Source organism: Cetorhinus maximus, chromosome 15 (assembly GCF_964194155.1).
Source record: "Cetorhinus maximus chromosome 15, sCetMax3.hap1.1, whole genome shotgun sequence".
Classification (NCBI taxonomy): domain Eukaryota; kingdom Metazoa; phylum Chordata; class Chondrichthyes; order Lamniformes; family Cetorhinidae; genus Cetorhinus; species Cetorhinus maximus.
This window is the reverse complement of record NC_135893.1, coordinates 19,712,127-19,730,060: the sequence shown is the minus strand read 5'-3', so window position 1 is coordinate 19,730,060 and position 17,934 is coordinate 19,712,127. Positions and strand designations below refer to the sequence as shown.

Here is a 17,934-nt window from a genome sequence, read left to right as displayed (position 1 = left end):
GAAAAGCCCAGAGGATCCTGGCCAAAGCAGGATCTGGTCACCCTAGATACAAGGCTCCTTCGACAGTACCTTCCAACCACACAACCTCTACCACTTGGAAGAACAAGGGTAGCAGACACAGGGGACACCATCGCCTGCAAGCTCTCCTCCAAGTCAAATGCTATTCAGATTCGAAACTGTATCACTGTTCTTTCACTGTTGTTGAGTCAAAATCCTAAACTGTTTTCCTGACAGCACTGTGGGTAGTCTTGGTGGGTTTCGCCAATGCATCTTATAGATAGGCGCCAAGTGACAGCAGTGTGCATTATGTCAAAAGACCTGAATGTTTAAAGTGGTGGATGGGATGCAGGTCAAGCGGGCTGCTTTGTCTCGGATGGAATCAAGCTTTCTGAGTGTTGTTGGAGTGCACCATCCAGGCAGGTGGAGAGTATTCCATCACACTCCTCGCTTGCATTTTATAGATGGTGGACAGGCTTTGGGAAGTCAGGAGATTAGTCACTTGTTGCAGGATTTTGCAACTTGTTGCAAGCCTCTGACTTGCTCTTGCAACCACAGTATTTATATGACTGGTCCACTTCAGTTTCAGTACCTACATGTTACCTCCCTGTGCTTCTTGTACAAGGACACCCAAATCCCTCTGAACATGTCATTTAATAATGTTGCACCATTTTAAAAAAATCCAGTTTTTCTATTCTTCCTATCAAAGAGAATAACCTCACACTTCCTCACGTTATAGTCCACCTGCTACTTACTTGCCTATGCACTTACATCTATATCCCTTTGCAGATTTGTTGTTTCCACCTCACAGGTTACTTTCCTACCTAACTTTGTATCATCAGCAAACAGAGATACGTTACATCTGGTCCCTTCATCTAAGTCATTATCATAGGCTGTAAATAGTTGAGGCCTCTTCATTGATCCTTGCGGCACCCCACTCGTAACAGCCTCTCAACCTGAAAATGACCCATTTATTCCTCATCTCTGTTCTGTCCGTGATCATGCTCTATCCATGCTAATATATTACTCCCAACTGAAGGAGCCCTTATCTTGTGTAACAACCTTTCATGTAGTACATTACTGAATGCCTTTAAAAAAACCCAAATAGACTACACCCACCAGTTCCTTTATCTACCCAGTTTACACCCTCAAAAACTCCAATAAATTTTCAAAGGTGGCTTTTCTTTCATAGAACACCACACCTATGCCACACGCACTGAAATGGTAAAAAAAATGCAACTTTTCTATGGTCCTTTGGTTTAAGGAGGCATCTCACCTCCACCTTCTTAGGGGCAATTAGGAATAGACAATGAATGCTGGCCTTTCCTGTGACATTCACATCCCCGAACAAATATTAAAAAATCCCCCCTTTTCCCCAAATCTCACTCTATTCCCTTCTCCGCACTCTGCACCCCCCTCCCCTCCTATGTGTCAGTGTGGCTCATTTGGTCACACTCTCGCCTTTGAGTCACAAGGTTCTGGGTTCAAGAACCACTCCAAGAAAAAAGAAATCAAGGCTGACACTGCAGTACAGTACTGAGAGAGTGCTACATTGTTGGAGGAGCTGTCTTTCAAATCGAACAATAAACAAAGAAATGCTGCCTGCTCAAGCGAATATAAAAGGTCGCAAGGGGGCGGAGGTGCTGTCGCGGTTTGATGACGCTACGTTTAGGGGTCTGTCGCGGTATGATGACGCACAGTTTTTTTTGGGCATCTGTCGCGGTTTGATGATGCGAGGGGGGCTGTCGGTTGGCCCGGGAGTGGTGAAGCAGCCGTAGCTGCCGGGGGAGCGCAGCGGCTGTGGATCAAGCAGGGCCTCGGCTAAAGCAGCTCAAACGTAGGTCTGATCCCGGGTGAAGTGGGGCAATTGTAGGCCCAGCCCCGCTGACATCGGGTAAAGTGCATGACCTGGCCGGAGGTCCGAGCCGTGGCGCAAGGTCACTGCCCTCCGCAGCCCAGAGCGGCGACTTGAGTCCCGGGCCCTTCGCTCGGCGGGACTCAAGTCGCGTTGGGAGTTATATCTGATGCCCCCGGATCAGCTTAAAGGCCCCTGAAGCCCAGCGTCAGTCCCTGGGCTCAGGAGTCGTTTCCTTCGTCCCTTCGTAAGCCAAACCCCTTCCCAGGTCTCTGTCCCTGGGGCATTGCCCCCTCCTGGGCACCTATCCCCCCTCCTTGGGCACCGCCCAGGGTGACCAACTGTTATGAAATAAAATAAGGGACACTTTGACTTTGGGACCGAGCTGGGCATGGGGGTTGCTGGTGACCGTGAGAGCAGGGACCATGAGAGTGGGTTGGTAAGCATCAGCGTGGGCTGGGAGTGGTTTAAACACGAATGGGTCAGTAGGATTTTGGGGAGGTGGGTGGGTCGATGGCGTGGGGCTTGAAGCCATAATAGTTGGTGAAGTGGGTTTAAAATCAACTAAAGCTTGCAACTTATTGAGTCACAACATTATCTCTGCTGGCCGACTCGCTCACTTGCAATCCCATTTTCAAATCACTCAAACTCTCCCAGGATCAATCTCCCACTGGCTGTCCTAGAAATATGGGACAAAAGGCATCCCTTAAGGGAAATGGGTCAAACAGTCAAAATAAGGGACAGTCCCTTAAAATAGAGGACAGTTGGTCACCCTGGTATTGCCTGTCTCCCCTCCCCCGCAAAGTACAGCCAACTAGGCTCTTAGTGCCAATAGGGAGCTGGATGCTGTGTGACTGCGGAGTTTGTTTTTTCTATCTCTCATTTTTCTCCTTATTTCAGTGCCATGTCCCTGATGTTCTCCCGCTCACACCCAGTTGTACTTGGTAAGAAAGATAAGCGTCTGATGGCTGAGGTTAATGCTTCTCCGCTCAAACACTTTGTCACGGCCAAAAAGAAAATCAATGGAATTTTTGAGCAGCTCACAGCCTACATCAAGGAGAGCGCTGCATTCCTCAAAGGTGAGTAGAGATTTTTGCTGGATGGGGAGGTCAGTGCACACACAAATAGCTGACCAGTCCTGGGTATGAGTGCGAGGTAGAGTCTGTTTGGCTGGGGATGTGGAAGTCTCACTCTGGGCTTTTCTGCACCCATTACATCACCTCACTTCAGGGAGGTAGCACACCAGCACTTGCCCTCCTGCACCCCACCCCCCCTCCCCCTGCCATATCTGTGTGTAGGATAATCGACCCAGTCAGAAAATGGAAAAGTTGTGGGTTATGAACATCATGCAGTAATCAAGCAGACATTATAGAAACCAGGCAGATTGCTGAACCAGAGATACAAATTCACTCCCACAGCCATGCAGTTTCTTTCACAAACCCTTAGCTGCCACCTCCTGCCACTCTGAGCCTGTGCTGACACTGGCCTCCCGTCAGCTCTGCCTTGTGAAATGGTTTCTCTGGTTCCTATTCCACATATATATATATCCGATGCCCAAGGCTCTCTGGATTGCATGGGGGAGTCGGAGGGTGGGCCTTGTATTTAACTAGATTGACTTGATTCAAACGACCGCCTAATGACAATACAAAAACGTGGAACATCTTGAATCACTCTTCAGTGTCTCAGTGACTGGGGATTGTGCACCGCCATGGGACCCCAGTTACTGAGCTGTGTACGTTCAAGTGCTTCCATCTGTCCCCAGACATCATAGGAACTGTGTTCATTTCCAAACATGTGCACTGCATTGGGCCTGGGCTGCTTTCCAGAATTCCATAAGATGGATGTCATAGCTTGATCTCTGTTCTTTTCGCTGTTCCACAGAGACATACCAGAATGGAGAGCTGGACCCAATCACCACAGAGGAACAGGTGCTGGAGGTGACCGGTTATTTCTCAAAGGTGGGAGGGATCAGTGAAGTGCTAGCACGGCGTCATATGAAGGTAGCATTTTTTGGCAGGTAGGTCACATCCACCACCACCACATGACTGTGCTAATTCCATGTCAGGTATTGTCCCTACTTCAGCAGTCCCAGACTTGGGATCAAAAGGACCTGCTCCACCATTCAGTAAGATTGTGGCCTTAACTCCCCTTTCCTGCCTGCTGCCACACCCCGACCCCCCCATAACCCTTGACTCCCTTGTAGATCAGAAGTCTGTCTAAGCCAGCTGTGAATATATTCAATGACCCAGCATTCACTGCCCTCTGGGGAAGAGAATTCCAAACACGAATGACTCGTGCTGTCCCTGGTCTCCCATCAGTCCCAGGCGCTGTGTCTGGTCTCCAGCAGTCCCCAGCCTGGACTGTTTCTGGTCTCTGCTGCAGATTGCTGATGGTGTCCCAGTTAATGTGACACCAGCCTATGGTCATGAGTTTTACACCTCACTGGTGAGATTCAAGTTTAGTGGTTGGTGTTGCTGAGTTTGTTTGAGAGCTCTCGCTGATGTTGGTTCAATGGTGCTCTGCCTGCTCGTGGTGTCATCAGTTCTGTGGTGCAGTTCCCAAATTCTTGACTGTTCTATAGCGTGGTGTCCACTCTACCAATTTGCGCTAGGTTGAAATGTGTTTTGCTTACAGGACGAGCAATGGAAAAAGCAGTGTCATCAACGCTATGCTGTGGGACAAAGTCCTGCCCTCAGGAATTGGCCATACCACCAACTGCTTCCTACGTGTGCAGGGCTCAGATGGGAACGAGGCGTACCTGCTCACAGACGGATCTGAAGAGAAACGAAACATCAAGGTTAGACAATAGTTGACACTCCTGGTATGATCAGTGTGGGACAGGGATCTCTGTGTAGGTCAGATCTCAGGGCTGAGCTTGGTTCTGTAAAGCAGGCTGAGGGTTTGGAGTAATTGTCTAGGGCTTGTTGAGGGGAGTGCGTGGCCACAATGGGAATGTCGGGGGCAGGCAGAGTTTTCACTCACACTCTGTTTGAATATGACTGAACGAATTGCTTTTCTTTAGATCCTCTTTCTCTATCATGCTTATTAATTCCCTGTCCCCTCTCTGTGGGTTATGGTGGTTGATGGTAGCAGTGCTACAGAAGGGAACAGGCATGGGATTGATCATTCCTTCCCTTCCCACCAGTTTACTGGGCGTTTGACCTTCATGCTGGTCCAGTGAAACCAGGGAGCTTTCTGGGCTGGCCTTGTGCATCTCTGACGAGCTGAATCAGAGCTTGGAGACAGCATAGAACAGTTCAGCTGACCTTCAGCTGCCCCTGCGGCTGCACCGTGTACCAGTAAGATCAGAACTGTGAAAGAATACTGGCTGGGCTCTGCTCCCAGTCATTGACTCAGGGCAGAAGCTGCCCTGCAGGACACCACCAGGTATCGAAAGAGCAATGAGGCTGTGGTATGAATTTGATCACTTAAGTAGCTCTTGTTAAAGGGTCTCTTGTGTCTCCTATAGACTGTGAATCATTTGGCTCACGCACTTCACCAGGATCAACAACTCACCGCGGGTAGTCTTGTCTCTGTCATGTGGCCGAAGATGAAATGTGCTTTACTGCGAGACGATCTGGTGCTGGTGGATAGGTATGAAAATGTGTACTTGGGGGGAACTCTCAACTCAACCTCACTAGTTACTGGCGCCCTGTCCCGTGCCGCGCCGTTACTGGCGCCCTGTCCCGTGCTGCGCCGTTACTGGCGCCCTGTCCCGTGCCGCGCCGTTACTGGCGCCCTGTCCCGTGCCGCGCCGTTACTGGCGCCCTGTCCCGTGCCGCGCCGTTACTGGCGCCCTGTCCCGTGCCGCGCCGTTACTGGCGCCCTGTCCCGTGCCGCGCCGTTACTGGCGCCCTGTCCCGTGCCGCGCCGTTACTGGCGCCCTGTCCCGTGCCGCGCCGTTACTGGCGCCCTGTCCCGTGCCGCGCCGTTACTGGCGCCCTGTCCCGTGCCGCGCCGTTACTGGCGCCCTGTCCCGTGCCGCGCCGTTACTGGCGCCCTGTCCCGTGTTACTGGCGCCCTGTCCCGTGTTACTGGCGCCCTGTCCCGTGTTACTGGCGCCCTGTCCCGTGTTACTGGCGCCCTGTCCCGTGTTACTGGCGCCCTGTCCCGTGTTACTGGCGCCCTGTCCTGTGCCGTGCTATTAATGAGCTGCTCTCTCTTTCTGTTTCTTCCAGTCCTGGGATTGATGTAACCACAGAACTGGACAGCTGGATTGATAAATTCTGCCTGGATGCCGATGTGTTTGTGTTGGTGGCAAACTCTGAGTCAACGTTAATGCAGACGGTGAGTGAGCGAAACATCATTGTGTACAGGCGAGAGTGAACAAGCTCTATCACGTACAGGTGGCAATGTGTGAGACTCGGTTGTGTTTGGGCAGATGTCAATAACTGATCAAGTTCAAGAATTGAGTTTTACTCCTTGGTTTCCGTTTCAGGAGAAGCAATTCTTTCACAAAGTCAACGAGAGATTGTCACAACCCAATATTTTTATCCTCAATAACCGCTGGGATGCATCTGCGTCAGAACCTGAGTACATGGAGGAGGTGAGCTGTGTGCGGCAGGTGCTCTGTAATAAACAGCTCAGTGATTGACTGTGTGAGGCTATGAGCACACCATGTGGGCAGGGCACTGGCAGGTTTAGGGGTGATGGGGATGGAAGACTCTGGGTTTCTTCTGTTGCATTGTGAAACTGACTGCTTTTGGAGTCACTGAATCATGGAATCTTGCATCCGGCCCATTGTGTCTATGCCTGCTGTTTAAAGGAGCTATCCAATTAGTCCCTTTCCCCTGCTGTATACTCATAGTCCTTCAAATTTCTCCTTTTCAAGCATTTATTCAATTTCCTTTTAAAATTTACTAATGAATTTACTTGCATCACTCTTTCAGATAGTGCATTTCAGATTGCAACAACCTGCTGATTTTAAAAGTTTTCTTGTGTCACCTCTGGTTCTTTTTCCAATTATCGTAAACCTGATTACCAACCCCTCTGCCACTGGAAGCAGTTTCTCCTTATTTATTCTTGTTAAAACCCCTCATGATTGTGAACCTTTATCAAATCTCCTCTTAAACTTCTCTGCTACAAGGAGAATAATTCCAACATCTCTGAAGTAGTTACCCTGGCATCAAATGTTGTAATTTGAGCAACAGCTGGAAGCTCCTTCCCAGGGGAGTTGATACACGTAGCTCAGTAGACGTGACTGACAACCCGCCAGTGCCAAGGGAATGGAAGAGGAAATATGTGTCTTGGAGTCGTGTTGATGTCTGTGTGAATTCTCACTGTGTGACTGACTTGTGCACGCTCTGCAGTGAAACATCAATGGTTACAGGGTTGGCTAGGGAATTACCCAACACTGGCTGGGGCCTAATTTATTTTGGTGTTTTTCTTCACTCAGTGATTGGGCATTGGTTGAATATAATGTAAATCATGCAGCACTTCTTTCCATGATGACAGGTGCGTCGGCAACATATGGATCGCTGCACCAGTTTCCTGGTGGACGAGTTGGGAGTAGTGGATCGGGCTCAGGCCACAGATCGCATCTTTTTTGTGTCAGCCAAAGAGGTTTTAAACGCTCGCATCCAGAAAGCACAGGGGATGCCAGAAGGAGGTATGAGGGAGGCAAATGGGATCGGTACATGTTTACGCTACTCCTGGTTGAAGGTGACTGATTGTAATAAACTGTATTCCTGACCAAAAGAGTCCTACAGCACAGAAGGAAACCACTTAAGCTCATCGTTTCAGTGCAAGCTCTTTGAAAGAGCCAACCAGTTAGTCCAACTATTCCCTTTCCCCATTGACTGGAAAAAGGTTCTCCAGCAAGTATTTATTTGATATTCGCCCATGTTTGTAAGTGGCTGATTTTCCACAATAAATGACCTCTGACATACCCTCAAAGGTCACTGGGTCACTTAACCCAGATTATAAGATGGAGGAAGGCTGAGCAGGGATCACCATATCTGATGTTTGATTTTAAGATCTATATGCAGTCTTGTGAGAAAAGCTGTTCCATTGAAGAGGGTAGCACAATGGAACCTGACCTGTCCTTGCCCAACATACTCACAGACACAGTCTCCAGCAGAAGTCACCCGAGATACTGAGGCTAATTGCTGACTCAGCCCAGACGTGGGCTGGAACCTGGGACTGGAGCAGTGCTTGAAAATTGGAAATGTCAACTATTAGTTTGAAATAATTAGATTAAAAGCAGCTGTCTGACTCAGACTCTGGGTTTCCTATGTTGTGGATCTTTTCCCAGCCTTGACTTTGCCACTTTAAGCTGTGATGCCTGAGTCTCTTGCATGTCTCTGAGAGAGGTGGTGCAGCCCATGCTGTTTGTGTGTTGTGAACAGGTGGAGCACTGGCCGAGGGGTTCCAGGCGAGAATGTTCGAGTTCCAGAACTTTGAGCGACGGTTTGAGGTGAGTTTGTGCTGAGTAATGGGGCTAATTTATATCTTTCATTGAAGGCTCTTGTGTCATGTAAATACATTCAGAAAACTCTTATAAATTTGATCTTTTAATCCTTTATTCTGTGTAAGAATCCTTCTGATCAAAGTTCATTCCCTTTTAAGTTGTTCTTGCTGTGGGGTTTAAGGGTTTAAGCTGACTCCTGCAATACCTGTCCTTCTACTCCATTTTCTGAATACTATCTGCAGGAATGTATCTCACAGTCGGCAGTGAAGACCAAGTTCGAGCAACACACAGTCCGTGCCAAGCAGATCTCTGAAGCCTTGCGGCGCATCATGGATTCCGTGCATGTTGCTGCCACGGAACAGAGGTGCGTACCGAGAACAGGGCCAATAACATTCAAAGTTTGTAGGTGCATCAACAGGCTACCCGTTTTGTAACCCCCTCCCACCCCCACCACACCTGATTGGGCTGTTCCATTGACTCAGGAGAACATGGGACACTAGGAATATATGGAAGCAAAAACTAAAATGGAAAATCACTTTGTTCAATAGAATGACACTGTCCTTCAGACCTTCAGACTGAGGGTTTGAGTTTAGCTGAGGTTGAGACTGACTTTTAACCTTGTTGCAGGGTGCATTGCCTGAAGCAGAGAGAGGAGCGAATGGATCGACTTGAGTTTATAGACAATCAACTGGATTTACTGACCCAGGATTGCAAAGCCAAAATCAAACAGATCACTGAGGAGGTGGAACGGCAGGTGAGAGTGAACAGTCGGACTAGCTTAGCACTGGGGGTGGGTGAGTGTGATTTAATGTTCACTGGAGTATTTCCTGTGCTCCAAGTTTTTGGACTTGCTTCTAAGCCTGGCCTGGCTGCTATTTGATGCCATTTTCTGTGTTTCAGGTCTCGAACGCAATGGCAGAAGAAATCCGCCACCTTGCTACATTGGTGGATGATTTCCAGTTGGATTTTCACCCCTCCCAGGTGGTGCTCAGAGTCTACAAGAGTGTGAGTATTGGAGTCAGAGGATGAGCAGATTGATGCCCTGGACACTATTTTCCAGCATCGGAATCACCCTGTGCTTCTTGGTGAACTTGGGATCCCCCAGGAGTGTTTATTAATTTGTGTATGGAGTCAGTTGATGTGAAAGATTTCCACTACTGGGAAACTGGCACTCGCTGAAAGGTGGCTGTGTGGCAGCACCACCTCCAACACTACCTATGCCCAACTCTCCCTCCCCCCACCCTCTACCTCAAGAATCTGGAGGGAAATATGTTTATCGGGCTCAGGAATGCTAACAGGACAATTATTTTTGGTGAGTGTTTTAAAGCATTTGAGGTGACGAGTCTGCTCGTTAAACTGCCCCTCATTCTGATTTATTTATCCCCAGTCACAATTCAGCTGGTGGTTACAGCAGAAAATTAATCATCAGAATTTCTTTATTGGAAAGCTTTGTGAAAGGCTGAGGGTGAAGAATGAGAGGGTGGGACAGGTAAATTGGTAGACAGTGCTAGGTGATGCCAAGTTTGGGTTATTAAAGTCTGTAGGTTGTAGGAGGAAAGTCCAGAAAAAGAATGAGTTTGCGTAGGAGATGAAATGAATCTTGGACTCAACACAGTGAGGGTGAAGGAAACAAAGTCTGTGTGTAGGACAGGAAATCTGAAACTTAGAAGGAACAAGAGGAAAGTTCAAAGGATTACCAATCTTAACAGGATCAAAATGGAAACCAGTTTAGGAACCGGACCTTACGATGGAAGCGACTCCAATAATCTGACAGCAAGGAGCTGAAAAGTAGCTACATTCAACCTCTCTGCAGAGGAGGTAAGACAGGACTTGGGGACAGATCTGAGCTTTATGATCCTTGGGGTCAAATCTGAAGGAGTTGCTTCAATTCAAGGTTACTGTTGTCCTTCCTCTTAATTGTTCCACCTTTTTCTAAACATCCTTATTTTTGTTCCTCCCTTCTTACAGGAGCTTCACAAACACATTGAGGAAGGACTTGGACGCAACATGTCTGAGCGTTGCTCTGTCACTATTACAACCAGCCTGCAGAAAACGCAACAGGAAATGATCGGTCAGTGCTGTACATTCAGTCCTTTCATAGTGTAACTATCAGGGGAAGTGTAACCAATTTCAGATATGTGTCAATAAGTAGCTTGGAACTCTGCAACAAACTGCAACTTTGGGCTTGCTTGCACTTTAATTTCCCCCAAGGGTGTGCATTTTTTTCTTTCTTCTTTCATGCAACGTGGCCTTCACTAGCAGGCCCATCCCTAATTATTAATTGCCCTTGAAATGAGTGGCTTGCTAGGTCATTTCAGAGGACAGTTACGAATCATTGACATTGCCTGGAGTCAAATGTAGGCCAGACCAGGTGGGAATAGCAGATTTTCTCCCCTAAAGGACACGAGTGAACCAGATGGGTTTTTACAGCAGTTGATAGTTTCATGGTCACCATTACTGTGACTAGCTTTGTTTATATTCCAGATTTATTAATTGAATTTAAATTTCTCCAGTTGCCATAGTGGGATTTGAACCTGTGTTACATACCCAGCTTACATAACTATTGTCCCCAGGCAGCTCTAAAATCGAGATGGGAGGGAACAGGGAGAGGAGACCAAATGGGTTGAGAGGAGACAGAGGTGTGGGAAGATGGAGGGAGTTGGGTGAAGTGAGATTGCAAAGGCCCTTATACCAATGGCAAGGCAAAATGAGGGGGTGCGCAGGCAGAATCGGTGAACTGGTGGACCTTGGGGGTGGGTGGTGGTCGGTGCAGGATGGTTGCATATATCGGTAGTGGGAGCAGGAAGCAGGGCTGAGTGATTTGAGACGTGACTGTGAGGTAAGTGTGTAGCATGCTTCGGAGGCCTTTGGCTCCCAGAGCTCTTGGCCACTGGGGTTTTCCTCACTTTTTTATGAGTCTGTTGTAGGCTAACTGAGAAAGATCAATTACCGTGATTAGACAACAAATCCTTTAACTGTGTATCATGACCAGTAAAACAAAAACTAGATGAAACATGGTATTTTCTTGGTTACAGTTCTGACGCTTCTTTTGAGGATTTTGTGTTTGGGAGCAGGTGTTCGTGTGAGTGGGGCTGATGGGCAATTAGAGCCTGGTGCAGGGTGGAGGTATGGATGGTGTGCAGGGTCGAAGGTAGGGGCAGTGTGCAGGCTCAGGGGCATAGATGGTGTGCAGGGTCGGGGACAGGGGCGGTGTGCAGGCTTGGGGGACGGATGGTGTGCAGGGGCAGGGATGGGGTGCAGGGTGGTCTAGAGCCTTGTGGTAGTTGTTGGTGGGAACCTTGAAGCCCCTTTTCACAGGATGATTTTGTAATGATTTCTCTCTTTCCCCCACCTCACCCTCCACTTCCAGACAGCCTTCAGCCCCTGCTGCCACCAGCAGAGAGAGGCCAGGTAGATGTGCTGGTACCTCGTCAGCGCTTCACTCTCAGCTACGACCTGAACTGCGACAGGCTCTGTGCCGACTTCCAAGAGGACATTGAGTTCCACTTCTCACTCGGATGGACAATGCTTGTCAACCGCTTCCTGGGCCCAAAGAATTGTCGGAGGGCACTGGCAGGATACAATGACCAGGTAAAGCAAAGAGGGAAATGGATTATCTGGTCATTATCCTATATCTGTTTTTTTGGCTTTTAATGAACGTTGAAGGATAAATATTGGCCAGGGCCAATATTTGAATTTGAATTTCTTCAAATTTGTTCCATTGGACACAGGGCCTTGGGTTCAAGTCTCACCCAAACGATGGCACTTCTGACAGCACAGCACGCCCTCAGTACTGTATTTATAGTGTCAGACTAAATTATGTGCTCAAGTCTCTGGAGTGGGACCTGAACCCATGAACTTCTGACCAAGTGGCAAGGATGCTACCACTAAACCACGGCTGAGATTGGTGATGATTGCTTCCTCTGCTGCTTTTCTGTAATCTAATTGGTGTATTGGGTGATTTAAGAAGTTCACACCTGGTTTTGGGCTGTCTGATTTTCATTGATTTTTGGTCTCCTATGTCTCTAGGTCTCACGGCAACTACCCATTACGCCAGTCAGCACCAGCTTACCACCCTTACCCCAGGGGTCCATGACCCAGGAAGAACTCATGGTTTCTATGGTAACAGGATTGGCTTCATTAACTTCACGAACATCAATGGGGATAATCGTGGTCGGGGGTGTGGTAAGTATTAGCTGTTTACCCACCAACATCTGGTACGGTGATCTCTGCCGGATCGTACTGTCAGCTGCTGGTGGTGGAGCAATGGAGGTCTGAGCTGGACAGTGGCGGCCACTCAGTGTAACTGCATCTACCATAATCCAGTACTCATCCACTGGACAGGGCAGGATGGCATTGCTTGGCATTGAGGGGGAGGAAGAGGAACAGGTTTCAGGAATCTAAAGGAAAACAGTAACTTTAATGCATTTGGCACTTGATCATGGTTTTAGGACATGTCAAAGTACATCTGGATCAAAGAATTACTTTTGAAGTGCAGTCACTTTTGTGTTGACAAACACAGCAGCCACACAACTCAACAAGATCCCATTAACAAGTAGACAGGACCTCAGTTTAACGTATCATTAGAAAGAGGGGTCCTGCGACCTTTGTTTCATACTGAGTGTTGGCCAGGAACATGTGCCAATGTCCTTTCTGGACACTTAGCTCCACGACTTTCTGATTGGAGAGGAGAGACTTCTACCACAGAGCCTTTTCAGCACCTCGAAATTACCCATATGTTTTGCAGTTCTGGTGGAGGTGTTTAAAGACCACATCACCAAGGTTCCCCTCGCTGACCAATTCTACAATGATTGGCCAGAGCTGGAAGATTACTAGATGACCTGATGGAGGCTTTTATTATGAACAGTTGTTATGTAGTGATGGATTATTTCTATCTTATCAGTGCAAGGATAACAAGGCCCAAAATTAAAATAATCACATAGAATGAAAAGAGACAGTTAAGTTGAAGTGGAATCCACAAACCCATTTGAAAGGGAATGAGACGGTTGCTTGAAAGCAAGAAATATTAATGGGTACGAGAACCAAGAAGCAATAGGATTAGATCATGGAGACAGTCATTGACACAGACATGATTGGTGTCTGACTGGAATGTTCTACAGTCCATGGTCTCCTGTTGATCAGATGGTGGGCAGTGTGTATGCACCCAAGGGCTGTTTGATTTTTTTAACCTTGCCTCCAGCTGGGTGCTACTGCATGAACCCCATTCATTCCTTGCTGAGCTGCCTGTCTGGTCTGGCTTTGTTGAATATAAATGAACAAGAAAACTGTAGCTGTCCTTGAGATATCAGTGCTGAATCCCATGGACTGGGCTTGGAATGTTGCAGCAAGCTAGATAAACCAACGTTTATTTATCATAGATGGCGTAAGGGATTTGGAGAAATGTGACCCTCCTTGTTTGATTGTGTGTCAGGTGTGGAAAGCAGTGGGCTGGCGGTTGATTGCATTGAGTGTTGGGATGTATGGCCTCCTTTATGTGTACGAGCGCCTGACGTGGACGACCAGAGCCAAAGAAAGAGCCTTCAAACGTCAGCTCGTGGACTACGCTGTCGAGAAGCTACAGCTCATTGTCGGTTACACTGGATCCAACTGCAGCCATCAGGTGCAACAGTAAGTGAGGGAACAGAGGAAGTGTTGGGGTTGGAATGGAGACAGACACCACCCTCCCCTCCTTTATACACACTCTCCTATTTCCAAACACAGGCTGCTCCTTTCAGTCTTCAAAAATATTATCCCCTTCTGATTTTTGAACACTATGTTTTCCACCGCCCCTTCACCCCACTGCCTCTGCAGACACCAACTCTTGTTGGGATATGTGACCGAGTGTCACCAGGCCCTCATCCCATTACCCCAATGCCACCAGCCTTCAGTCTGTTGTACCAATGACTGTTCTTCATATGTGGCACTGGGTAGTGAATTTTGGTTGGATGTTCCACTACAAAAGGCATTACAGTGAAGCCTGACCTGACTTCACTTGACATCTCCACTTGCAACTTCTAGCAGCGATAAGTGGATACTGATCAGCAGCTGGACCTTGGCTGATTCGTCCACTCTTCCCTGTCCCCACAATGTTGTATTAAGTTACACTGTAAATGTATAGTTTTGTGTCTCTGTACCTCCCTTTCACAGTGCTTCTGTTTTCATTCCTCCTCCTGCAGGGAGCTCACAGGGACGTTTGCCCAGCTGTGTCAGCAGGTGGATGTAACACGGCAGAACCTAGACGAGGAGATTAAGGACCTAAATAAGGAGATTGAACTGCTGGACTTGTTGCAGAGCAAAGCCAAGTTGCTCAGGTGGGTTTCCCACTGGTGCCTGCAAAATCAGTGGCAAAAGTTGGCAGCTTTGGGCTCGGAAACTGATTGCCAGGAGCTTTCTGATACGTGCAGAGCTGTTCCATAAGGCCCAGAGTGTTAGGGTTTAGATTAGGTTAAGATTACATAGTGGATCCCTGACTCAAGGATTAAGCCTGCATTAGAGGGGGAAAGAGCATGAGGAACCCAAACTCACTCCACACTTAGCTTTGCATGACTGCATGAAGGTGGCAGTGCAGAGTCCATGGGAGTCTGTCAGGCATTTGACTTGAAGAATGAGGTGTCGCAGTAGGCTGGTCATGGTGCATCGAGTTCCTGGTGGCAGTCCACCAGTCCTTGATCTCTACTTGTTGTAACTGAGTGTCATTTTTTTGCAGGAACAAGGCTGGATGGCTGGACAGTGAGCTGAACATGTTCACTCATCAGTACCTGGAGCAGGGCAGATGAGAGTGACTGATGTGTGCAAAACCGAGACATGTTTCCACCGCCTGAGACACAAATGCAACACTAACTGCCAAGGGAGGGTGGGGGGCATTGTTGGGATATTAAATCATTTCTTTCTCAGAATAATTTATAAACAGTTGAGAATTGATTTAGAGCTGTTTGGGGCTGAATTAATGGGAGTGACCCATTTATCAGTGTCTGACTTTTTACGCATGATGAATCACACAGAGCAGCCAGCAGGAGACAGCCTTTTATATTTTGGTTCAGAACGTGAATCGGTTCAGGCTCATCTTGCAGCTCGGGCTCACATGGAATTTGTCATATTTTGTGACATGTCACTTTCATAGTCTGAGGTACATGATGCAGGGTGATGTGTGGGAGACTTCACATGTGATCAACAGAGCACTCCTTAACCATGGACAAAACATTGGGTCCTTGCACATCTGAGAGATGGAAGTACATTTGTATTTTGACTGGAGACTGAACAATTTACTGGGGATGGGGAAAGACCCTCCTGATTCTGTTTCCCAAAACTTCCCCTTTTCCTCCCCTCCACACCCACTCTTCCCCTGCCCCCACCCCAGCAAGTGATCAGATTGTTTTGTACAGATTTTCAAGTCACAAAGTTTCACTTGGTAGGAGTGTTGACTGAATCTGATCAGATGCAATATGTGGCATTTTCTGCTGTTTGTCTTGAAAATCATTTGACATGCATGCCATGACAGAGAAATAAAGAAGCCAAGAAGTCCTTTAATAACCCCCAGATACACTCAGCGTCTGCAGCTGGTATACTGAACATCAGCCTGGAGTTCAGAAGATGGTGTCTGTGGATCACCCTTTGCTCACAGTTCATTGTGATATTTACAATATGAATTCTAATCCTGGGTTTCAGAGAGAGGCTGTAATACATTTAAACATCACTGTCTGTGCTACCTCGAACTCCTTGATTAGATCCGGCCTGTAACTCATTCTGGGTATCTGTTTTAATCAAGATTCTTATTTTTAATTAATCTGTGCCCTAAAATGAATTGTTGGTTTTTGTGGACAGAGGGTGGACCTGAGCTAGACTTGGTCTTGGCACGTAATGTTGTTCCCAGTCTGTCAATCAGCTGTGCAGAAAAGCAAACCACTAACGAAAGGAGAACTGAAATTCATATCTGAATAGACTTGGATAATGAGCTTGTATGTAAACTGGGGAAAGATTCATGTTGTATGGGAAAAGATTGCCTGTGATATAATCAACGAGAAATTGGGAAGTGACAAGGGAGAATTCCAGTGTGACTATCTGGATATTAGTAAAGAGAGTACAATTGATTCTGATTTAGTGTTGATAGTGGTCAGAGGATAAAAAGAATAGCTTCGTCTTTGCCTTGCCTTGCTCTGCGTATAGCACACCCTGCCCCCCAGTCCAGATCAGAGACTATCTGTTTGGAATGATGAGTAAGAAAGTATTTAAGTGTGAGGAGCTTTCTGCATTTCATGAGTCACATTTATGAAAGGTTAGGACTTTTTCCTGTAAATGTAAAGACCAAGGATGATGAACACTGGGGTCCTGTGCCTGTGGATTGTCTGGGCAATGCAATGCAAAGTATGTTTTGTTGGTGTGACAGCTGCATCCTTTGCATTGATTTCATACACTATCCCAAAGGGCATTCAAAACTCTGGATCCCTGCCGTGTTGTTGTCATGGTGATCTTGTTGCCTCCCAGCTTTACCGATGAGGGAAATTCTTTACCCTGAATATTGGTAAAATTCAGTGTTTTTAAATTTTACGGTGATCTGGGAGTATTGAGAGCTGCATTCATTCTGAACCTGTCAGTTTTCGTTGACAACAAAATGCTTTATGTGCATCATGAATGAAAGATTTGACTGTCTACCATGTCCCCAGAACCACAACACTGAATCTGCCTCCTGATCACTACAACAGAAACTTAAGTATTTAATAATTTTAAAGTAGCTTGTTTTGTGTTTAGGCCTTTTTTAGATTGAGGCTTATAAGCATAGTCTTAAGCATTTAAATATATTGGAAAGAACAAGAACTGATAATTCTAGAAATACACTGTCAGCATCTCCGAGAAAAGACTGGTTAATGATTGAAATGTTAAGCTTTTTGATGAGAATTAACTTGCTGTTTATTTCTGTTATTTCCTAAAGAATGAAGTGAGGGCTGTAGGCTGAGCTGCATTCCAGTTCTGACAGGTTTGAGCTATTGCACTGAGTGGCAGTTGCAAGTACAGATGATCAGAGATCTCAATGCTGATGCTACCGTGTAACAAGGCAACAGCATGTGTCTAAATCTCAGTACTTTTGATCGTAGCCATTCAGTTGGATTTTGTCTTTGAAGAAATTATTTCAAAGTTTAAGTGCACTTTAATTTTCTGCTGCTCGAGGATGTTTTCTTAGTCTCATTAAGTTTATTTGCTTAAAATTTATGCAAAGCTCCCTCTGTGATGTACTGTTCTTGTCATCTGATGACTGGGCTTGTTTCAAATAGATGGTAAAATAAATTAATTTGAAAAAGTTCCTTTGTATCCGGTTCTCCATTGATGTACTCAGCATTCTTTGATTTTTAAGTGGAGGGACACGGGGAGGGAAAGCAATCCTAGGCACTGACAGCTATTCTATGTAAAAAAAAAACCCCGTGGAGAAAGTTGCCTGTTGGTATAATCCTGCCCGAGCTACAATGGCCAGGCCAAGCCAGGCGTTCAGGTTGCATGGCCCAGTGTGTTACTTACAATCAAGTTTGTACATGAAGTGCCTTCCATTCATTTGTCACTCATGGACGCCCCCATCGGTACACAGACCAATAAGGAATCCGCGTTTGCTGACAGACAGCCAGCCTGACCTATCAGACAGTGACATAAGGGTGACCATCCAACCAATCAGAGAGCAGCTTGCTGC

General features: G+C 47.0%; 1 protein-coding gene across 1 annotated transcript; it reads left to right on the top strand.

Moving 5' to 3' along the window:
• The first annotated feature begins 1,699 nt into the window (after positions 1–1,699).
• mfn2 (mitofusin 2) lies at positions 1,700–17,556 on the top strand. Its single transcript, XM_078557981.1, has 18 exons — positions 1,700–1,834; positions 2,753–2,931; positions 3,734–3,869; positions 4,487–4,649; positions 5,322–5,446; positions 6,031–6,139; positions 6,291–6,398; positions 7,307–7,460; positions 8,200–8,267; positions 8,504–8,625; positions 8,889–9,015; positions 9,162–9,266; positions 10,230–10,332; positions 11,632–11,852; positions 12,291–12,446; positions 13,693–13,889; positions 14,438–14,572; positions 14,968–17,556. Exons 2-18 carry the CDS (start codon positions 2,757–2,759, stop codon positions 15,035–15,037), a joined length of 2,274 nt encoding a protein of 757 aa, XP_078414107.1. The 5' UTR covers positions 1,700–1,834; positions 2,753–2,756; the 3' UTR covers positions 15,038–17,556.
• Positions 17,557–17,934: the final 378 nt, after the last annotated feature.